The following is a 23,419-nucleotide window of genomic DNA, read 5'->3' as shown; positions in this document are numbered from 1 at the left end:
AAGCAGGGGCATGTCCCTCCTCCGGCTCCTAAGCGGAGGCGCGGCCAAGTGGCTCTGTGCCCTGTCCCATCCACAGGTGCTGCTCCCAGCCAATAGGATCTGTGGGGATGGCGCTTAGGGTGGAGGCAGCGTGCAGAGCCCCTTGGTTGCCCCTGTACATAGGAGCCAGAGGGGGGATATGCTGCTGCTTCCAGGAGCCGCGCAGAGCTATGGCACATGTGGAGCAGGGCCAACTCTCAACCTCGCTCCCCAGCTGGAGCTCGAGGGCTAGATCAAAACATCTGAAGGGCCAGATATAGCCCCTGGCCCATAGTTTGCTCACCCTTGCAGTAGAGCCTCAGGCATTTAGCTCTAGAGGTCCCAGGTTCAATCCTGCTTGCAGGTGGTCCTCGCTCCCTGACACAGCCATCCCCACGTTTCCCCGTTACCTCAGCACCCTACATACGCTTCCCTCTGACACCCAGTCCCATTTTCCCCCATTACCTCAACATCCCACACATGCTCCCCCCCGCACCTAGCCCCATGCTCCCCCCGCACCTAGCCCCACGTTCCCCTAATACCTCAGCACCCCACATAGGCTCCCCCGTGCACTCAACCCCACACTCCCTCAGTGTGTGTCGGGTACTGAAGTATTCAGTTACTTCAGTACCCAACACACACTCCTCCCATTCCTCTCAGTTATCTCATTACCTGCCATAGACTCCCCCCACACCCAACCTCACACTCCCCTCCCAGTTACCTCAGCTCCCCTAATACTTCCAGCTGCACCCAGCCCCATACCCCCCCCCCACATCACAGGGTGATTAGAGTTTTGAAAAGCCCTGGGCCAAAGCAAGTGGAAGTCCTCCCCATCCCTTCCGCCTGCGTCCCTCCCCACCCCCCCACACTCTTGCTGGGGAAATGGAGTTGAGGCATGGGGCATGCCCAGTCCCACCCCCCGCCTGGCACTCCTGCCAGAGAGCTGGTTTAGAGTACAGGGGCACCCATTTTTTCAGGGCCCCTCAATTGGCCAGGACTCCTAGGCAAAGGCCCTGTTTAGTCCAGTGGCTAATCCACCACTGCTACTCACTCCTCCCCGCAACCAGCCCCACATTCCCAGGTTAACTCAGCACCCCCCACATGTTCCCGTTATCTCAGCATCCCCACACACTCCCCCTACACCCAGCCCCATGATCCCCCCATTACCTCAGCACCCACCATACACTCCCCACCACACCCAATCCCTGCACTCAGCCCCACACTCCGCTTTGTTACTGCAGCATCCCCCATGTGCTCTCTCCCCTGCACCCTCCTGCCCTGCATCTAGCCCCCCAGCTCTCTCCCCTACGTTCTTCATCTGTATCCAGCTCCATGCTCTCCCTTCCTGCTACCCCACACCACCACCCCCCGCCGTAGTTTTCCTCCCGCACAGCCCCACTCCCACACTTCCATCTCCACACTGCCTCCCCGAGCCCCATGCTCTCCCCCAGCCCCACACCCAGCCCCACGCTCTCCATGCCCCAGTGCCAGGTCTGAATTCACCCCCTATAGCCAGCCCCAGCCGCCCCATACCCAGCTCTGAGTTCAGCCCCTCGGCCTGCCTCCATGCCCAGCCCAGGCTCTTACCCAGAGAGGTGGTCAGGCTGAAGAGCACCATGGCCAGCAGGGGCCAGGCGGGTCGGGGGCCCCCATTCCCCATCCTCCTCCCGCTCCCCTGGAAGCACCAGGAGGCCGGTGGTGATACGGTGCGCTGCGGGCAGGCGGAACGATCCGCCCCGGGCCCGCGGCGCAGGGAACCCTACAGACAGCGGCAGCTCCAACCCCGCCGCCCCCTCCTCCCGGGCCGGCTTAACCCGGCCCCTGCCGCAGGGCTGCGAGAGCCGTGTCCAGCGCAGGCGGTGGCCAAGGCCAGTCCGGAGTCAGACCCCAAACAAAGAGAGCTGTCACCGTCAGTGTGTGTTTGCGTGTCCAGTGTGTGCACGTGTGTGTGTGCGCGCCCAGCGTATCTCCCCGTGTGTGTCTGTGTGTGTCTCGTGTGTCTGCTCAGTTTGTGTGCGTGCCTAGCGTATGTGTGTGTGCTCATTGTGTCTCTGCCTGTGTATGTATGTGTGCAGTGTTTCACCCAGTGTGTGTGTGTGCATGTGTGCCCAGTGAGCATGTGTGCATGCCTAGTATGTGTGCCCAGTCTGTCTCCTGCAGTGTGTGTATATGTGTGTTCCCAGTGTGTCTCCTACCATGTGTATGTGTGCCCAGTATGTTTCCCCCAGTATGTGTGTATGTGTGTGTGTGTGCGCGCCAAGGGTGTGTGTGCATGCCCAGCGTATCTTCCCATGTGTGTCTGTGTGTGCCCCGTGTGTCTCCCCCAGTGTGTGTGTGTGTGCTCAGTTTGTGTGCGTGCCTAGTGTGTGGTGTGTGCTCATTGTGTCTCTGCCTGTGTATGTATGTGCCCAGTGTCTCCCCCTGTGTGTGTGCCCAGTGTGTATGTGTGCATGCCTAGTGTGCGTGCCCAGTCTGTCTCCTGCAGCATGTGTATATGTGTGTTCCCAATGTCTCCCGCCATGTGTATGTGTGCCCAGTGTGTCTCCCGCAGTGTGTGTGTATGTGTGTGCCCAGTGTGTTTACATGTGTGTCTAGTGTGTGTGTGTGCATGCCTAATGTGCATGCCCAGTCTGTCTCCCGCAGTGTGTGTATATGTGTTTTCCCAGTGTGTCTCCCACCATGTGTATGTGTGCCCAGTGTGTCGAGCCCAGTGGGTGCATTCGCCCCCAGTGTGTGTCTGCCTCCAGTGCATGTTTACATACCCTATGTGCATGCCTAGTGTGTGTGTGTCTGCCTCCAGTGTGTGTGTGCCCAGTGTGTCTCCCCCAGTGTGCACATGAATGCGTGCCCAGTGTGTGTGTGTGCGCATGTGTGCCCAGTGTGTCTCACCCAGCCAAATTTATTGACTATAAAAGGTAGATTTTAAGTGATATTAAGTGATCAGCAAAAAGTCAGAGTGATTACCAAAATAAAATAAAATGTAAGTATGCAGTCTGAACTCTCAACCCTGTTAGACTGGGCAACATCTAGATTAACCCAACTGGATACTGCAGTCCTTAATATACAGGTTTGTTCCTTAAACCTGGACCAATCTCCTCTTTTGGAGTCTTGTGTTCTTCTCAGTGTATTGGTTGCTTGCAGCATAGGTGGGGGCAGGAGAAGGGCCCAGTATGTGTCCGCTCTGTTTTATACCCTCAGACCATGTGCTTGGGGAGCACAAGTCCAGGCATGTCTGGGTGGGCAAGGTTGAGCAATTCCCCTGATGTGGCCTCATGCAGGTGAGTCATTGCATTGTAGCTCCTTTGCTGGACAATGGCTGTTGATGGGTTGTTTGACACCCCACCTGGATGTTGGTTTCTTTCCTTGCTGTTGCCTCTAGGGAGCTAATAACTGGCTGAGTCCCCAACTTACAGCATGTTTTAGTGATAACCATACAACCCAATTCTCATAACTTCATATGCATTCATGATACACATACGGATAGAGAAAAGACTTTCAGCAGATCATAACCTTTCACTGATACCTTACAAGGCATGCTTTATATGTAAGATCATGATTATATGAAAATGAGGAATATGGGGTTACAGTACGCTCTCCCAAGGTATACGTCACAGTGTGTGTGTGTGTGTGTGTGTGTGTGTGTGTGTGTGTGTGTGTGTGTGTCTAACTACAGTGTGTGGGTATGTGCCCAGTATCTGTGTGTGCCAGCCCAGAGTATGTGTGTGTGTGCCCTGGGTGCATGCCCCTGTGTGGGTGTGGGCGTCCCTGCCTTCAGTATGCATGTGTGAATGCACCTCCAGTGAGTGTGTGTGTGTGTGTGTCCAGTGTGAGTAGAGTGTTTCCAGTCTCTGCTCCCAGTGTGTGTGTGTAGGTGTGCCACTAGTGTGTGCGTGTGCCCCCTGTGTGTGGGTGTGTGCACGTGTGCCCCAATGCATGCCCCCAATGTGTGTGTGCTTCCAGTGTGCCCCCAGTGTGCATGTGCACCCCCAGTGTCTATGCGTGTGCATGCCCCAGTGTGTGTACATGTGCATGCATGTGTGCACCCCGGTGGGTGGCTGTGAGAGGAGACACGGTGCATGTGCATGCTTCCCTCACTGTGAGCATACAGTGAGTGGGTGTGAGACACAGCATGCATGCGTGCCATCTCCAGTGTGTGCATGTCCATGTGCACACCCAGTGGGAAGCTAAGACAAGTATATGTGTGCATGTCTGAGAGGCGTGTGTGTGTGTGTATGCCCCCATGGATGAGTGTGAGACACAGTGTGTGTGCGTGACCCCCAGCAGGAGGGTGCGAGACAAGGGGTTTGTGTGTGAGAGAGAGAGAGTCATCAGGAGACTGGGTCCTGGCTAGGGTCCAGAGTCAGCCCATTTTCCCCAGGAGTAGAGAAGCTGCTCCCATGTCATTGATCCTTGGTGGCACTACTATGAGATGAATCCAATCCAGCTCCTATATCACAAATCCATCACTAGCTTTTGCAGTAACTCGCAGACTCAGCTGGCAGGAGAAGAGCTGCTTGGGCTGGGGAGTGTGAATGACCCCCTAGAGGAAGTTCCCCTGGGATGAGGCCTGCTGGCAGTGCAGTGTGTCTGAGCAGTGGGCCCTGCTATTGCCTTGTAAATAGAGGATTCCATTCATCAGGGTCATCAAAGAGATGCCTTTCACCAACATTAAATCCACCCACCATTTGTTTTATACTTCTGTATATAGTCATGCAAATTAACTCCAAATATGCAAATTAACACATTAAATAATTTGCATACAATGATTGGACAACAGGAAGCTGGTCCTTATTCTCCATTGCACTAGATACACGCATAAACCAAGCTCTGTTTCCTAGGAGACTGCAGAAGGAAGATCATCTTTCCATGCTAGTGCCCAGAGCAAAATGTTCATGGAAATCCATCCAGAAAAATATACCATAGAGGAGCAGGAGTTCCTTTTTCACAGGAATAATTGCCAGGAAGTGTTGGGAGCTCTTTAAAGTTGTGGGAATTGGGGGAGGGCCTCCTAACACCATTGTCAGTGTGCCCCCAACTATGTCACCATACAGAGCTGCCTGCTGGGGAGTGGGTGATAGCAGGGTAATACTCGCATAGAGCCCCTTGCTGGGGAAGGAGATAGTAACACATGCACAAATTCCTTTGCTGTGGGGTGGCAGGAAGGGGGATGGTAACAGAATAACACTCGCACAGATCCCCCTGCTGCGCGGGGGTTGGGGGAGGGGAAGGGGAATGGTAGCAGAGTAATACCTGCACAGAGCCTGGAGATTAGGGTTGGAAGAGAACTTTGGAGGTCATCTAGTCCAACCCCCTGCTCAGAACAGAAACAACTCCAACTAAATCATCCCAGCCAGGGCTTTGTCAAGCGGGGCCTTAAAAATCTCTAAGGAAGGAGTTTCCACTACTTCCCTAGGTAACCCATTCCAGTACTTCACCACCCTCCTATTGAAATAGTTTTTCCTAATATCCAACCTAGACCTCCCCCACTGCAACTTGAGACCATTGCTTCTTGTTCTGTCATCTGCCACCACTGAGAACAGCCAAGCTCCATCCTTTTTGGAACCCTCCTTCAAGTAGTTGAAAGCTATCAACTATCAAATCCCCCCTCACTCTTCTCTTCTGCAGATTAAACAATCCCAGTTCCCTCAGTCTCTCCTCATAAGTCCTGTGACCCAGATCCCTAACCATTTTCGTTGCCCTCTGCTGGACTCTCTCCAATTTGTCCACATCCTTTCTGTAGTGGTAGGCCCAAAAATGGACACAGTACTCCAGATATAGCCTCACCAGTGCCAGACAGAGGGGAATAATCACTTCCCTCGATCTGCTGGCAATGCTCCTAATAATGCAGCCCAATATGCTGTTAGCCTTTTTGGCAACAAGGGCACACTGTTGACTCATATCCAGTTTCTTGTCCATTGTAATCTCCAGGTCCTTTTCTGTAGAACTGCCGTGTCGCCAGTTGGTACCCAGCCTGTGGCAGTGCATGGTATTCTTCCGTCTTAAGTACAGGATTCTGCACTTGTCCTTGTTGAACCTCATCAAATTTCTTTTGGCCCAATCCTTCAATTTGTCTGCGTCACTCTGGACGCTATCCCTACCCTCCAGAATACCTACCTCTCCCCCCAGTTTAGTGTCATTTGTTAACTTGCTGAAGGTGAAATCCATCTCATCATCCAGATCATCAATGACAATGTTGAACAAACCTGCTTGATACCGGCTACCAACTAGACATGGAGCCATTAATCACTGCCTCTTGAGCCAGACAATCTAGCCAGCTTTCTATTCACCGTATAGTCCATTCATCCAATCCACACTTTTTTAACTTGCTGGCAAGAATACTGTAGGAGACTATATCAAAAGCTTTGCTGAAGTCAAGGAATAACACATCCACTGCTTTCCCCTCATCCACAGAGCCAGTTATCTCATCACAGAAGGCATTCAGGTTGGTCAGGCACAACTTGACCTTGGTGAATCCATGTTGACTGTTCCTGATCACCTTCCTCTACTCCAAGTGCTTCAAAACTGATTCCTTGAGGACCTGCTGCAAGATTTTTCCAGGGACTAAGGTGAGGCTGACTGGTCTGTAGTTTTCCAGATTCTCCTTCTTCCCTCTTTTAAAGATGAGCACTACATTAGTCTTTTTCCTATTGTGTGGGACTTCCCCTGATTGCCATGAGTTTTCAGAGATAATGGCCAATGGCTCTGCAATCACAACAGCCAACAACCTCAGCACCCTCAGATGCATTGTATCCACCCCCATGGACTTGTGCATGTCCAGCTTTTCTAAATAGTCCTTAACCAGTTATTTCACCACTGAGGGCTGCTCACCTCCTCCCCATACTGTGCTGCAGTCTATGAAGACAGAGGCAAAAAAAAAGCATTGAGTACTTCAGCTTTTTTCACATAATCTATCACTAGATTGCCTCCCCCATTCATTAAGGGTCCCACATTTTCCCTGACCTTTTTCTTGTTGCTAACATAGCTGTAGAACCCCTTCTTGTTACCCTTCACATCCCTTGCAAGCTGCAACTCCATTTGTGTTTTGGCCTTCCTGATTACACCCCTGCATGCTTGAGCAATATTTTTGTACTCCTGCTGAGTCATCTGTCCAAGTTTCCATTTCTTGTAAGCTTCCTCTTTGTGTTTAAGCTCACTGAAGAGTTCTTTTAGCCAAGCTGGTCGCCTGCCATATTTGCTATTCTCTCTGTACATCAGGATGGTTTGTTCCCGTGCCTTCAGTAAGACTACTTTAAAATACAGCCAGCTCTCCTGGACTCCTTTCCCTGTCATATAAGCCTCCCAGGGGATCCTGCCTATCAGTTCCCTGTGGGAGTCAAAGTCTGCTTTTCTGAAGTCCAGGGTCCATATTCTGCTGCTCCTCTCTTCCTTATGTCAGGATCCTTAACTCAACCATCTCTTGGTCACTGCTGCCCAGATTGCCATTAACTTCTACTTCCCCTGCCAATTCTTCCCTGTTAACACACACACAGATCCTGCTGCTGTAAGGGAGCAGGGGAGGAAGAAGGGGAATGGTAGTAGAGTAACACCTGCACAGAGCCCCTTGTTGTGTAGCAGAGTAACACACACACAGATCTGGCTGCTGTGGGGCCTGAGGGAGGGTGATGGCAGCAGAGTAATACGGGGTGGGAAGGGGGACGAAAGCAGAATAACACCTGCACAGAGCCCCCTGCAGGGGAGGAATGGTAGCAGAGTGACATTCCTACAGAGTCCTCTGCGGAGCAGGTAGTAGACAGGGGCCCACACAGGGCCACTTACAGAGGAGAGGCATCAGCAGCTGGGATATTTCTTTTCCTCTGCCCTTCCAGCTGCCTGAAGGAATGTGCATCAGACCTCCAGTGTCTCCTGCTCCCACTGGTTTGCTGTAGTGCCAGGAACAATCAGTTGCACACATACAAAATGGAACATGACTGCCTAGGAAGGAGTACTGCAGAAAGGGAGCTGGGGGTCATAGTGGATCACAAGCTAAATATAAGTCAACAGTGTAATGCTGTTGCAAAAGAAGCAAACATCATTCTGGGATGTATTAGCAGGAGTACTGTAAGCAAGACATGAGAAATAATTCTTCCACTCTACTCTGCGCTGATTAGGCCTCACCTGGAGTATTGTGTCCAGTTCTGGGTACCACGTGTCAGAAAGGATGTGGACAAATTGGAGAAAGTCCAGAGACGAGCAACAAAAATGATTAAAAGTCTAAAAAACATGACCTGTAAGGGAAGATTGAAAAAATTGGGTTTGTTTAGTCCGGAGAAAAGAAGACTGAGAGGGGACATAACAGTTTTCAAGTACATAAAAGGTTGTTACAAGGAGGAGGGAGAAAAATTGTTCTTCTTAACCTCTGAGGATAGGACAAGAAGCAATGGGCTTAAATTGCAGCAAGGGCGGTTTAGGTTGGACATTAGGAAAAACTTCCTAACTGTCAGAGTGGTTAAGCACTGGACTAAATTGCCTAGGGAGGTGGTGGAATCGCCATCATTGGGGATTTTTAAGAGCAGGTTGGACAAATACCTGTCAGGGATGGTCTAGATAATACTTAGTCCTGCCTTGAGTGCAGGGGACTGGACTAGATGACCTCTCAAGGTCCCTTCCAGTTCTATCATTCTGTGAATATGCAGCTGATACACAGTTCTACCTTCCTTCACTGCATATGACCACACCACTACCACCAATATGAGCCAATGTTTGGATGAGATCAGCTCATGGATGTAGGGTTGCCAGGTGTCCCAGCCAAAAAGGGAAACCATCTGTGTCCAGTCAATTACACTAAAAGTCCCGATTACATGTAGTAACTGGCCACCACCACCAGGGGGCAGTAAGAGCAGCAGCTGCTGCTGGAGTCTGGAGGAGCTCTGCTTACCAGGTGCTGAGGCTCTTCCTGCCCCACAGCCTGATGGAGAGAACTGGCTGGCTCCTGGACCGGGCTCCAAAGTAGGTACCTGCGCTGCCCAGGGAGAGGAACCTGTCTGCCCCCCCACCTGCTGTGCCCCAATTTCCCCACCTCTCGCTCCAGGGATAGATTCCTGCCACCTTTCTGTGCCCCAGTTTCCCCAGCCCAGCCCCTCGCTTTGGGTACTGACCCCTGCCGTGCCCCACTGTGCCCCAGTTGGGCAGGCGGGTAGGCTCCGCATCAGCTCCTCCAAGCCTGGCTCTGGAGGGGATAGGTGAGTCCCATGGGACAATGGGATTGAGAAACTTGCCTCATGTGAAACTGTACCTGCCCCATCAGGCACTGCAAACCCTTCCCAAAGCACCCTGCGATAGTTTTCCACAGTGTACTGCTCTCTGTGCCAATGCAAGAGCTGCTAGTGTGGATGGGCTCTGCCGACACAAGAAGCATAATGTAGACATGCAGCAGAGGTTTAGTTAAAACGGTTGCTGTATGTCAGCATAACTTTTGTCAACAAAACTCTATAGTGTAGACAAGGCCTACATTACGGCATGCTTCTCACAGTGCCTTGCTGGGTGCTGTGAAACAGAGCAGTGTTGGGCTGTGCAGACCTGTTCCTGCATGGTGGGAATGCCTCCAGGGGACACTGCAGCCCTTGCACACCACTGGAGAAGAGAAGAGGAGGTGCAGATAGGGCTGGACTCTGAAAGCTGAAGGACTGTGGACAGCAACACTGTGATTTGATGGATAAGACTGGAGATCTACGTTTTCTTCCTGGTTCTACCACTTTACCTCACTGGGCTTCAGTTACTTTTTTGTAAAATAGTTCCCTGCCTCATAAGGGTGCTGTGAGGCCTCCCTAAATAAGGTTTTGGAAGTGCACAATATTGCTAGGCCAAGCAGTGATGGTGATGCAATGGTGAGAAGTGCCATGGAAATGTCAAGAAATCAGAGGTGAGTTCTGGTTCAGCCCCCCTGCTCCCAGCCCAGGGCCCCAGCTTGCATGCAAATAAGGCATGCATTCTTGAAGGAACAATGGGTTGGGCCTCTCTCTACACAGTTACAGAACTTTTCACCATGTGGAGTAACTCTGCTGGTTACAGTACAACAGGATTTGCACCATGTGGAGTACAGTGCAGTTTGTAGGGTAAAGAGGAGGTTGCACCATGCTGGGTAACACTGTATCTTAAAGTCTAACAGGGTTTTCACAATGTGGAGTAACACCGCAGCTTAAGTATAATGGGATTTACACCATGCAGGATAACACAGCAGCTTACAGTGTACCAGGGTTTGTACAGCACAGGGTAACTCTGCAACTTACAGTGTAATGGGGTTTGCACCACACAGAATTCCATTGCAGCTTACAGTTTAATAGTGTTTGGACCACATTTCAGTGGGGGTGGAGAGTAACATTGCATCTTACACTGTAAAAGGGTTTGTATCAGGCAGAGGTAACGCTGATGCTTCCAGTGTAACAGAATTTGCACCACATGGGGTGTAACACCACACCTTATAGTGTTAACAAGGTATGCACCACATGGGAGAGGTTGACACTATAGTTGACAGTGTTTGCACCACATAGGGGGTAATACTTCAGCTTACAATGTAACATGATTTGCAGGGGGTAGGGGGTAACGCTGCAGTATATAGTATCAGAGGGGTAGCCCGTTTAAGTCTGGATCTGTAAAAGCGGCTGTTGTATTTTTGGCAAAGAGTTCTGTGGCACCTTATAGACTAACAAACGTATTGGAGCATGAGCTTTCGTGGGTGAATACCCACTTCACCCACGTACATGCATCCGACGAAGTGGGTATTCACCCATGAAAGCTCATGCTCCAATACGTTTGTTAGTCTATAAGGTGCCAAAGAACTCTTTGCCGCTACTGCAGTATATAATGGAATGGCCTGCGCTGTGTATGACAGTGTCATAAACAGATAGTAAAGGGTTAATAGAACAGGAGTACTTCATGTCTCTTTTGACTGTAAAGGGTTAACAAATTCAGTGAGCCTGGCTGTCACCTGACCAGAGGACCAATCAGTGGACAGGATACTTTCAAATCTTGAGGGAGGCAAGTTTGTGTGTGTGCTGTTAGAATTTGGTTGTTGTTCACTCTGGATTCTGAGAATGACCAGACGTGCAACCAGGTTTCTCTCCAATCTCTCTGATACAGTCTCTTATATGTCCAGAATAGTAAGTACTAGGTAGATAAAGTGAGTTAGGCTTATGTTTGTTTCTTTATTTGCAAATGTGTATTTGGTTGGAAGGAGTTCAAATTTGTATTTTGCTGAAAGGATTTTAATTTGTACTTGTATACTTAGGCTGGGAGGGTATTCCCAGTGTCTATAGCTGAAAGACCTTGTACCTATTCCATTTTAAATTTACAAAGATAATTTTTACTTTTTTTTTCTTTCTTTAATTAAAAGTTTTTCTTGTTTAAGAACCTGATTGTTTTTTTTTATTCTGGTGAGACCCCAGAGGATTGGGTCTGGATCCACGAAGGGAATTGGTGGGGAGAAAGGAGGGAAGGGGGAGAGAGAGGTTAATTTCTCTCTCTGTTAGGATTACTTTCTCTCTCAGGGAGAATCTGGGAGGGGGAGAGAGAAGGAGGGGGGAAGGTGAATTTTCCTCTCTGTTTTAAGCTTCAAGGAGTTTGAATCACAGTGATCTTCCAGGGTAACCCAGGGAGGGGAAGCCTGGGAGAGGCAATGGTGAGGGAAAGGGTTTCCTTTCCTTGTGTTAAGATCCAGAGGGTCTGGGTCTTGGGGGTCCCCGGGCAAGGTTTTGAGGGGACCAGAGTGTACCAGGCTCTGGAATTCCTGGTTGGTGGCAGCACTACAAGTACTAAGCTGGTAATTGAGCTTAGAGGAATCCATGCTGGTACCGCATCTTTTGGACGCTAAGGTTCAGGGTGGGGAATTATACCATGACAGACAGGATTGCATTGCATAGGATAACACTACACCTTATATTGTAATGGCACCATGCACGGTATCACTGCAGTGTACAGCGTAAAAGGATTTGCATCCCATGGAGTAAAATTGCAGCTGACAGCAAAGTGGGGTTCGGGCCCTGCTCAGTGACCCACAGCTTGCATAGCAAGTTACAAACGAACTCCCTCCTGTGGATTGGCCAGTGTGCAGAGTGTGGTCATTTTATCCCCACGCACGTCTCGCAGCTCTTGCAAGGCTCTTGCTCCCGGGTCCGAGCGGAGCAGAGGCCTTACTGGAAATCCTGGGAGGTGGGTGGGCGCACACAGCCTCCAGGGCTCGGGTACAGGGTCTGTTGCTGGGCAACAGGAGAGGGTTCCGTTGCTGGGTAACGAAGGGCGGGGTCTGCGCGGGGTCACGTCACTAGCGTGCGCCGGGTGCTGCCGCGGCGGAGCCCGGAGCTGGCGGTTGGCGCGGCGGAGGCGGCCGGGCCCGGCGGTGGAGCGCTGGATGCGCTGCTGCCCCCGCCCTCCGCAGCCGTTCAGTCTAGCGCAGTCGGGCCCCGCTCCAGCCTCCGCGCGCAGGGGTCCCCTCAGCCGAGCCACCCGGCCCGGGGGTCGCCGTCTCTCTCCCGGGCGCCCCCAGTGCGGGGAGGGTCCCGGCCAGGCGCCCGGGAGCTGGGCCCTCCCGTGCCGCCATGGCCCCCAAGGATGTCATGACCAACTCCCACGCCAAGTCCATCCTGAACGCCATGAACGCCCTGCGGAAGAGCAGCACGCTCTGCGACGTGACTCTGCGCGTGGAGCAGAAGGACTTCGCCGCGCACCGCATTGTGCTGGCGGCCTGCAGCGATTACTTCTGCGCCATGTTCACTAGCGAGGTAGGGCGGGAGCCGCTCGCGGCGCCCAGCGCTGGCAGGTGTCTTGGCCAGCGAGCTCTCGTGCCGAGCCCCAGGATGGCTGCGTTGGGTTTTTGTGAAACTCCTGAGGGCTCAAGGGTTTTGCTGAAAGCATCCCCCGGTGCACTGCCATGGTAGCGCTTAGCCCCCTTGTCCTGAGTACAGCCAGAGGCAGTTCCTGTCCCTCAGAGCTTACAGCCTGTCATAGAAAAGACTGAGAAATGGTTGGGAAGGGAGAGGTACAGACAGGAGAGGGGATTAGCTCATGGTCATACAACAGGTCAGTGGCAGAACCATAGCACTGAGCTCCAGGTCTAGCGCCCTATTCACTGGACCAGACTCTTCATAATATTTGATAATGATTTACACAAATTGCACATTCTTTCTTTGCAAAATGCTGAAAGGTGATAATGTTTGAGCTGCAGTTCACTGTTTGGTTCAGATTGCTAAATAGACGTGCTGTCTGTGGCTTTGATTCAAACTTAATGCTGGAGCAGATAGAAAAAAACATGAAGGGCGCAGTAAGGGATTGTGGAACTGGGTTTATAAAAGATACATTTCTGTTGCCTCTTCTTACCAGAGAAGAGAAGAGAATTTCCTTTTTCTAGTAGCCTCTGAGTTGGTATGGAGAGAACATGCTGAAGCAAACTGAGAGTCTTTCTCCCTACAATGCCAGTAGCCCTTTCTGGAGATACCATTTCTCCCCAGATCTTAGCGAAAGATGTAAATAGATATATGCCTTTACCTTATGTTTCCTTATGTTTCCTCATTTTCATGATTTTCAATTTTACATTGTTGTCATTCAGCAACCTTGGCTGGCTTTTATGCAGTGTTTGTGTAGATGAATATGTGATTTTAAAAAATTGGAGCGAATTTATTGCTGGTAAATATACAGGATTCGCTTTTCTGGAGATTGATGCTCTCTATCCAACAATAGTCACAACATGGGCAGCAAGCAATACAAACATCCCCATACACCAGCCACTAACTCCCTGTCAGTGAAATTTAGCCCTTATCAGTAGCAAAGTCAGTCCTTGGGACCTCTGCTGAAACTGCCAGTAAGGGCCAATGGTGGCAGTGATTAGTGTGCATTAGGAACTAGGCTGAAACTGTTTCTCCATGAACCACACAACACACCTTTCAAGATCCATGGGTCCTACACGTGCCTATCACAACATGTGGTATACCTCATCCAGCGTATTAAGGGTATGTCTACACTGCAGTCAAACCCATGGCTGGCTTTTGCCAGCTGATTTGAGCTCATGGGCCTTGACTTAAGGAGCTGTTTAATTTCTGTGTAAATGTTTAAGCTGGAACTCAGCCTCTAGGACCTTGTAAGGTGGGAGGGTCCTAGAGCTTGGGCTGAAACCCATGCTGAACCATCTACACTGTAGTTAAACAGCACCTTTGGGCTTGTGGGCCTCAGGCTAGTCAGCTGGTACGGGCCAGCTGCAAGTGTCTAATTACTGTGAAAGCATATCCTAAATACCCCAATAACTATGTGGGTGAAATGAAACAATCAAACTCTCGAACTCTCACCGGGCAGGTCTACACTTAAAATGCTGCATCAGTGCAGCTGCGCTGCTGTAGCTGTTAAATCAAGACATTTCTGTGCTGACTGGAGAGCTGCTCCCATCGGTGTAGTTAATCCACCTCTGCGAGGCGGAAGCTATGTTGATGGGAGAAGCTCTCCTGCCGACATAGCGCTGCCTACATCAGGGGTTAAGTCAGTATAACTATTTTGCTCGGGTGTGGATTTTTTGTATTTATACCAATATAAGTTTATAGAGTAGACCTGGCCACAGAAAAATGAGAATACAAAAACACCATGTTACTTGTGGGTGGACACTTCACAAAATGATCATTCCACACCTGACCTCTTAGAAGAAACCTGCACAACATCTTCAAAAGATGAGCCTGGGAGCTTACATTCATAATTTTGTTAGATAGTAAAAATCAATAACTCAATAAAGACATTAGATTTATAGCTTATTACAACAATCTGTAATCCACTAACCCTCTTTTGTCCTACCACTGTGAGGTATTAACTGTTCACTTCACCTTGAATGGTCTCTTGCAACATGTTAACGGCTTTCCTTAACAATATGTTCCATCTTGTATTAAGCTGTGGCACTCTGAGTACCATTTCCAGACCTGAAGAAGAGCTCTGTGTAAGCTTGAAAGCTTATTTCCTTTCACCGACAGAATTTGGTCCAATAAGAGATACTACCTCACCCACCTTTGTCTCTAATATCCAAATAGAATCACAGGCCATCCTTCTGTCTAGTTTCCTTCTTCTCCCTGACTTTTTAATATTTACTTTAAACATTTTAAATCCCTGTTTTAATGTTAATTTTTCTCCCTCTCTGCTTTACAGGAGGAGAAGCCACTGATCAACTGTTGAATCCCTGGCTGTTGACAGCACTTTTTCGCTGCTTCTGTGCTGAGTGGAGTGGGGAAGCTAAAACAACCCTTCAGTTTTAACTTCAAAGTTGTTCCTCATTGTGAAAACTGAGGGGCGGTTTCAGCCTGTATGTACCCCTACTTCCTGATTTTGCACTGGGACTTCTGTCTCTGAGGAGTCTATCACAACATCCAAGGATGCTCTAAGAGCTGATCACTGGCTCCGATTCTGAAAAGCCCGGATGGTTTCAAGGATTAGCAAAAGTCCTCTCTAGAAACTGTTTTGTGTGGTATAAACAACATGTGGAAACATCCTTCTCATTTTGAAAATAAACTACCTTTGAGTCTGTTCAGGTTTTTGTATGGGCATCATCACTGTAGTGTGAGCACGTTCCAATAGAGCATTAAGCCACAGGACTAGCATTTGTCATGTTTCTTTTTTCTCTCCAAGATGAAATTATAGTTTTTTGTTCGGGTTTTTTAAATCATTTAATGTGTCCTGTGTGTCTATATCAGCAAAGGCAAGGTGGAAGAAAGCCTTGCAGTCAGAGCAGAAGGTGATGATGCTTGTGGTTCGATGACCTTGGTCTTGCCCTAAGAAAGCTCTGTCTCCTGCACAGGATGAGCAGTACCCCTGGGGGGCAGTAGCTTTGTGCCTGAGAAATGGAGCTGCCTGCATTCCTTGTCCAGGAGCTTTAAGTGATCTTTTAGGTATCCTAGGCCCAAACCATTGATGTTGCTAAAGGTCTTATAACTCCTTGAACCTTTTCTAATAGCATTAAGCCATATTGAGATGTGCTTTCCTGGGCCTTCCTAACGCGTTCAGGAAAATATGGGTTTTTGGCTTATTGCCTGAAGAAGGATAGTAAAAATTCTAATCCTGGTCCCTTGTTACCCTAATTGGTGCTGGATGAACAGAACTAAGTGAATGCACTTGATAGTAAATATGAGGTAAATTATCTTAAATATTTCCAAGATGTAGAGCTACATTAGGTGATTTAACAGCACTACATTTATACTAAAGAGAAACTTACCAAATCTCATTCCATTCTCTTAGCAATTGTCTGAATATCATTTGCTGTGCTCTTGTGTGTAGACAATAACTGAATCCAGTATGTGTTCAGTATTATTAGGTTTGTTCTTGGTCATTTTTTTTAAATAGTGATAATGGAAAAATGATGGTAGGGTCCCCTCAGATACCCAGTCTAACTTCAAACTACCCATATATTAATTAATGGAGATGAGACTTCCATCCTAGATGCATGCACTCTGATTTCATAGCACTGTTTGCTGCCTGGGCTGGTGAATGGAGGCTAAGGCAGAACATTCTCAGGAAATAAATGATTCCAAAATAATACAGATTTATAAAGCAAAGTCAGCTCCTCACACTGAATGTGTTAAGGGTCTTCATTCAACAGGGCATTGAGGCAGAAGGAATCACGTTGAGGCAGTGGCTTATAATCTCTTTTATAGAAGATCATTTACAGGCAAGCTGAATGTTTTTGGGGCATTTGAAAGAGCCAAAATGAAGCAGAGTTTGGATGTCCTTGAATAAAAATCCTACCTGATAACCACAGAGACAGGCGGTATAGTTCATGCAGATTGTAGGTGCTGTTCTTGATAATCTGGGCATTGAATTACTGCCAGTGTGTTATGAAATAGTAGCTATTGCTACCTTCTCATGATTAAAGTTGCTAGTGAGTATCTCAGAGCCCAGCTTTCCCCAACTGCCCTTCTTCCCAGTCCACAAGCAGAGGCTTCCAAATTGATAGAGGGTTTGAGGCCAAGGAAGAATTTTTCTACCAGATTTAAAGTGGATTGGACCAAGAGTGTTTCCTAACTATTCTAAATACAGGAGCTCTTCAAAATCTGAAAAGTTTGTGTTTTGGCACTTAGTTTCAAGAAAAGTTGAGAGAGAGAGAGAGGGCGTGCATGCTTTGTTTTCTGGTCTTATCTAGTTTAAGAGTTGATGTCCAAGTCCAAAGCTTAGGTGAGTAAAAAGCTAAGAATTTAAATAGGAGCTTCATGTGCCAGCCCAGAAGGCAGAGGAGGTAGCTGAGCAGGGATGGGTTCTTTGCTCCTCAGGACACCTGTATGCACTGTGTGAAGCCGAGGAAAATGACTGTGGGGAGTAGACTAGGAAGTCTTTGCCCCTTGGGTCACATTCCTGGCATCCCTAGTCCCCCTTCAGATCCTGTCTCCTTGCTTTGCTTCCTGTACCTATACCATCCTCAGCAGACCTGCTAAGATGTTTACTTCCTGCTTATTTCAGGATGTTTACAGAAGTTGGAGATGTATAGGGAAAGTATAGCTCTTGGGGACAATGAGGTCACAAGATGGGAGAGTCACTCCTTCCTCCTTTTCATGAACCTTGGGTGAGGCTCTTCAGGGACGTCCTACAATCCTTATTCTGTTCCTCAGCCCTCACCAAGACTACACATTGGCCTTTTGCATGGTTGACAACTCTGGGAAGAGGAGTGTGTGCTTTGATTCTCCAAAGCATTGGCCCAAGTGCAGCACCTTTCCTGCACTCTCCTTAGATTTTCATGTTTGGCTTTCCCTCTTCCACTCTTCTCAGTTTCCCATCCTCATCCTTGGTGACCTCAGTCTCCACATTGATACCCTCCCCACCACACACACACACCTGACTTCTTGTCTTCCTGTGTTATTATTTTAAACCATGATATAGCTTGCTCACTTACCAAAATGGCCACTCATCTGATTTTGTTTTCACTAAAAAACTGGTTCCTTCTTGATTTCTCTGTATCTAAAGGCTTCTTCAGTCAGAAAATCTGTCCTGGTAAAGAAGGGATGTGAAAGCAGCAGTTTTATCAAATGGAAAAAGAGAGTTGATAGTAGTAAATTAGCAGTTATGCAATGCAGACAATTGATAAGGCAGAAAGTAAAAGCATTATTGGGGGAAAAATACACAGTAAGATGTTAGTTGGCTAATTTATAATCCATTTAACAGATCTCAAAGTAACTAAATGGGGACTCATCATCTGAAAATGTATTTAATAGTGTAACTAACTTACCTAGGGACCTGCTGGATTCTCCATCTCTTGGAGTCTTTATATCAGGAATGGATGTCTGTTTCTAAGAGACATGCTGTAACTCACCAGAAGTTATGGGCTTGAAGTCCTGCACTTAGGAAGGAAGAACCCATGCACCGCTACAGGCTGGGGACCGACTGGCTAAGCAGCAGTTCTGCAGAAAAGGACCTGGGAATTACAGTGGACGAGAAGCTGGATATGAGTCAGCAGTGTGCCCTTGTTGCCAAGAAGGCCAACGGCATGTTGGGCTGTATTAGTAGGAGTATTGCCAGCAGATTGAAGGAAGTTATTATTCCCCTCTGTTTGGCACTGGTGAGGCCATATCTGGAGTATTGTGCCCAGTTTTGGTCCCCATACTGCAGAAGGGATGTGCACAAATTGGAGAGAGTGCAGCGGAGGGCAACGAAAATGATTGAGGGGCTGGGGCACATGACTTATGAGGAGAGACTGAGGGAACTGGGCTATTTAGTCTGCAGAAGAGAAGAGTGAGGGGCGATTTGATAGCAGCCTTCAGCTACCTGATGAGGGGGTTCCAAAGAGGATGGAGCTAGACTGTTCTCAAGTGGTGGCAGATAACAGAACAAGGAGCAATGGTCTCAAGTTGCAGTGGGAGAGGTCTAGGTTGGCTATTAGGAAACACTATTTCACTAGAAGGGTGGTGAAGCACTGGAATGGGTTACCTAGGTAATCTCCCTCCTTAAAAATCTCCAAGGCCTGGCTTGACAAAGCCTTGGCAGGAGTGATTTAGTTGGTGTTGGTCCTGCTTTGAGCAAGGGATTGGACTAGATGACCACCTGAGGTTTCTTCAAACCCTAATATTCTGTGATGTAAGAATCGCTGGGTGAAGTTCTCTGGCCTGGCCTCTGTAGGAGATCACAGTAAATGATTTTAGTGGTTCCATCTGGCCTTAAGTTTTATGAATCCTCTCTCTCAGATTGCCACTCAGTCTCATTGTATATGGTCTACTCCCTTCTACATCCCACTTCTCTGCAATCCTCAGGCTGCTGTCTTCCTACACTCTTCTTACCCACTTTCTTTTGCACCCTCATTCTGCTTTCTCCATCACCTTTGACTCCTGTTCCCCTCTCTTCTACTGTAAAGTGCATCCCAGTAGCCCACGGCACTGGCTCATCTGTTTCCTCTGCTCCTGTGTTGCCTGCACCTTAGGAAGGCCCAGGACTACACTGATTTCCTCCACTACTGGATTATTTTCTTCTCCTTCAACTCTGGCAGTTCTGTGTCCAAGCAACAATCCTTCCTCACTGAATTCTTGTCCATAACCATTTAATCTCATCTTTTACCAGAGAAGCTCAAGTACTTTTCTCTGAATCATACTCGTCTGGTGCTGACAGTGCCACCTTTAGCCATATACAGGCTTCGGGGAAAAAAAATCTGCTTCACAGGTCACATCCTGAAGATCTCATTAAAGGCCTGTGCATGCTGACAGGAGATCCTCACCAGCTTGCAGGAGCAGCTTTTGTGGTTCTGTATGCTAGCCCATAGTGATTAGGTCCTATGATGGTGTCACTTGAACAGATATGTGGACAGAGTTGACATCAGGTTTTGTTGCAAGGATAGGTTCCTGGGTTAGTGTTTTTGTTGTATGGTGTGTGGCTGCTAGTGAGTGTTTGCTTCAGGTTGGGGGGGCTGTCTGTAAGCGAGGACAAGTCTGTCTCCCAAGACTTGTGAGAGTGAGGGATCATCTTTCAGGATAAGTTGTAAATCTTTGATGATGCGCTGGAGAGGTTTTAGTTGGGGGCTGAAGGTGATGGCTTGTGGCGTTGTTACTTTCTTTGTTGGGTCTGTCCTGTAGTAGGTGACTTCTGGGTACTCTTCTGGCTCTGTTTTTTCACTTCAACAGGTGGGTATTGTAGTTTTTAAGAATGCTTGATAGCGATCTTGTAGGTGTTTGTCTCTCTCAGAGGGATTGGAACAAATGCGGTTGTATCTTAGAGCTTGGCTGTAGACAATGGATCGTGTGGTGTGTCCTGGATGGAAGCTGGAGGCATTTAGGTAAGTATAGTGGTCAGTACGTTTCTGGTATAGGGTGGTGTTTATGTGACCATCGCTTATTAGCACAGTAGAGTCTAGGAAATGGACTGCTTGTATGGACTGGTCTAGGCTGAGGTTGATGGTGGGATGGAAATTGTTGAAATCATGTTGGAATTCCTCAAGGGCTTCTTTTCCATGGGTACAGATGATGATATCAGTGTAGCGCAAGTAGAGTAGGGGCATTAGGGGATGATACAACCGCAGGTTGTAAGAAGATATTTATTTGGGAGCGAGACCTGTCCTCGCTTACAGACAGCCCCACAACCTGAAGCAAACACCAGCAACCACACACCATACAACACTACTAACCCAGGAACCTATCTTTGCAACAAAGCCCAATGCCAACTCTGTCCACATATCTTTTCAAGTGACACCATCATAGGACCTAATCACATCAGCCACGCCATCTACCAATGTGATATGCCATCATGTGCCAGCAGCGCCCCTCTGCCGTGCACATTGGCCAAACCGGACAGTCTCTACACAAAAGAATAAACGGACACAAATCTGACATCAGGAATCAGAACATTCAAAAACCAGTAGGAGAACACTTCAATCTCTCTAATTGCTCAGTGACAGACGTTAAGGTGAACAGAAAAGCTTCAAAAACAGACTCCAACAAGAAGCTGCTGAACTAGAATTAATATGCAAACTAGATATGATTAACTTAGGTTTGAACAGAGACTGGGAATGGCTCGGAGATTACGCTAATTGAATGTATTTCCCCATGTTAAAGTATCCTCACACCTTCGTGTCAACTGTCCGAAATGGGCCATCTTGATTATCACTTCAAAAGTTTTTCTTCCCTGCTGATGATAGCTTCTCTTAATTAATTAGCCTCTTATAGTTGGTATCGGGTATTTCCACCTTTTCATATTCTCTCTATGTATAAATATCTTCTTACTGTGTGTTCCATTCTATGCATCTGATGAAGTGGGCTGTAGTCCTCAAAAGCTTATGCTCAAATAAATTTGTTAGTCTCTAAGGTGCCACAAGTACTCCTGTTCTTTTTATTAGAAACAGAGTCAGCAGGTTTACAATAGAGACATGAAACCAATTATAAACTGATACTTGAAATTATGCTTCACAGAGCATTTCACCTGAACATATATAAGTACTATGGCTTCTCGGAATTTAATATGTCTATATTTGATGACTCCTTTAAAGCCTTTAGAAAAAGTATTTATAACACATCTTAAAAAATAACAAAAGGAAGATGGAAGGTTGGCATTGTCAAGTAGGCCAGAGTTAAGGTTGATTGGGTACCTTAACTGTGCATTTCTCTATTTTCATGTTTTTCATGTAAATTTAACCTTGGCTCTGAAATTCCTGGCTTTTTAATAGAGCGATGAAGTTCTTGTAAGGATTTTTATCCTTAAATTACCGATCTATCCCTTCAGTCTTAACTCTGGCTTAATGGAATATTTTGTGGGGTGGTTATAAAGACAGGCGTGAGATGGCTGCTCCACACAACCCATAATGTGTCAGGCAGCCAGTCCAAGGTGAAGAGTTGGGGGCGGGATGGGACTCTCCTCCCCTCCTCCCATCTGCATATCAAATGACACAGGTGCTGATTTTTATTTTTCCCTGTGGGTGCACCACCCCAAGGCCCCACTCTCACTTGGCCTGTTCTCCCAAGTCACTGCCCTCGCTCCACCTCTTTCTGCCCCGCTCCCTCCCCTAAGTCCCCCTGCCTACTTGCTGCTCCCTCCTCTCTAGCCCTGAAGGACCCCCCCCCCACCTGCCCACCCACTGGTCCCTCGTTTCTTCCCCACTCCCCCAAGTGCTTACCAAATAGTTGATCAGGCCACCAGCACCAGGGTGAAACCACTGTGGATAGGGCAGTGCCCTGTTTTTTTCCCTGGGTGCTTGAGCCCTGGAACACCTGTAGAGTCTGCACCTATGCCAGGTGGTGATAGTGAGTCTGCCATTCATCTTACCACCCATTAAGCTTCTGTTGTGCCAAATCTCATCTGACTTCTTCCAAAATACAGTTTCCCTGAGGCATCCTTCTACACAAAATAAATACTGTCTCCTCTATGCACCCTGAATTCTTCAAGGGAATTCCTTCATCTTTATCTTTTCCCTTTTTACATGCACTGAAAAGGCAGAGTACTCTAAAAGGACAACTTTTAAGAGCCATCACTGGATTTTTGGTCTGAGCTCTGGAAAATAAACCATTATCTCCCTTGCTTTTAATTTGTAGCTTTCAGAAAAAGATAAACCATATGTGGATATCCAAGGGTTGACAGCCTCTACTATGGAAATCCTGCTGGACTTTGTGTATACAGAAACGGTTCACGTGACAGTAGAAAATGTCCAGGAATTGCTCCCAGCAGCATGTCTGCTTCAGCTGAAAGGTAATTGCAAACCAATTAACCATGCAGTTGATGCTGTTTAGAGCTCTGGAATGTCTGACTTGTAAGTAAAGGAAAGATTGCAGAAGGCAGAAAAGGCTGCTGGGCTGTTTCCAGATTCAAGTCTTATTGTCTTTAAATTGCATAATAGCTGTTTGTCAAATGCGCTGCTGCGTGTACTCTGTTCTCACTGATAAGAAAGTTTGAACCTCGTGGAGATATGATGATAAAACAAATAAGTGTCCCGGGGCATTTCCTACTCTCAGGTCTTATAGATCCCTGAGCTGTGTAAGACTTCCTTTTGAGTCTCTCTTATATCTGTCAAGTTATTTTTAATATGTATAAATAGTCAGTGGCCTAAACATACAGTCTGTTGCTTTATTTTTTTCCTGGCCCCTGAAGAAATGTTTGCCTATATGCCCCTTTGTGTGTGCATACCTCTAAGCAACGCTTTGGGGTTTACTTTTCAATATAGACTAGAGCTTGGTTTTCTAAATTACTTTCCAAAGCAGTGATTGGATAGCAGAAGTGCATGAGCTCACTCACTCATCTCATTTCCATAGGTGTGAAGCAGGCTTGTTGTGAGTTCTTGGAAAGCCAGCTGGATCCATCAAACTGTTTGGGCATCCGAGATTTTGCTGAGACACACAACTGCGTTGATCTAATGCAGGCAGCAGAGGTCTTCAGCCAGAAACACTTCCCAGAGGTGGTTCAGCATGAAGAGTTCATCCTCTTAAATCAGGAAGAGGTGGAAAAGCTCATAAAATGTGATGAAATTCAGGTAAAGGTAGCAGGAGCTGTTGTG

At 47.9% G+C, this 23,419-nt stretch overlaps 2 protein-coding genes across 4 annotated transcripts in view; one reads left to right on the top strand and one right to left on the bottom strand.

Annotated features, from left to right (window-relative positions):
* SHISA4 (shisa family member 4) overlaps nucleotides 1-1,964 on the bottom strand; it is a 44,141-nt gene extending 42,177 nt beyond the window's left edge. The window contains exon 1 of the mRNA XM_030561070.1: nucleotides 1,606-1,964. Within this exon, the coding sequence (XP_030416930.1) occupies nucleotides 1,606-1,678 (73 nt within the window). The 5' untranslated portion in view covers nucleotides 1,679-1,964. The remainder of the gene's footprint in view (nucleotides 1-1,605) is intronic.
* A 10,396-nt stretch (nucleotides 1,965-12,360) lies between these two features.
* Nucleotides 12,361-23,419, top strand: part of KLHL12 (kelch like family member 12) — a 76,850-nt gene continuing 65,791 nt past the window's right edge. The window contains exons 1-3 of one of the 3 annotated variants that reach the window (XM_030561065.1): nucleotides 12,361-12,731; nucleotides 22,464-22,617; nucleotides 23,178-23,395. In XM_030561065.1, the coding sequence (XP_030416925.1) occupies nucleotides 12,549-12,731; nucleotides 22,464-22,617; nucleotides 23,178-23,395 (555 nt within the window). In that variant the 5' untranslated portion in view covers nucleotides 12,361-12,548. The remainder of the gene's footprint in view (nucleotides 12,732-22,463; nucleotides 22,618-23,177; nucleotides 23,396-23,419) is intronic. The other 2 variants (XM_030561064.1, XM_030561066.1) reach the window with 2 other exon arrangements.

The sequence above is a fragment of the Gopherus evgoodei genome, chromosome 4 (genome assembly GCF_007399415.2).
Source record: "Gopherus evgoodei ecotype Sinaloan lineage chromosome 4, rGopEvg1_v1.p, whole genome shotgun sequence".
Taxonomy (NCBI): Eukaryota; Metazoa; Chordata; order Testudines; family Testudinidae; genus Gopherus; species Gopherus evgoodei.
The sequence above is the reverse complement of the archived record's forward strand: the minus strand, read 5'-3'. Positions and strand labels throughout refer to the sequence as shown.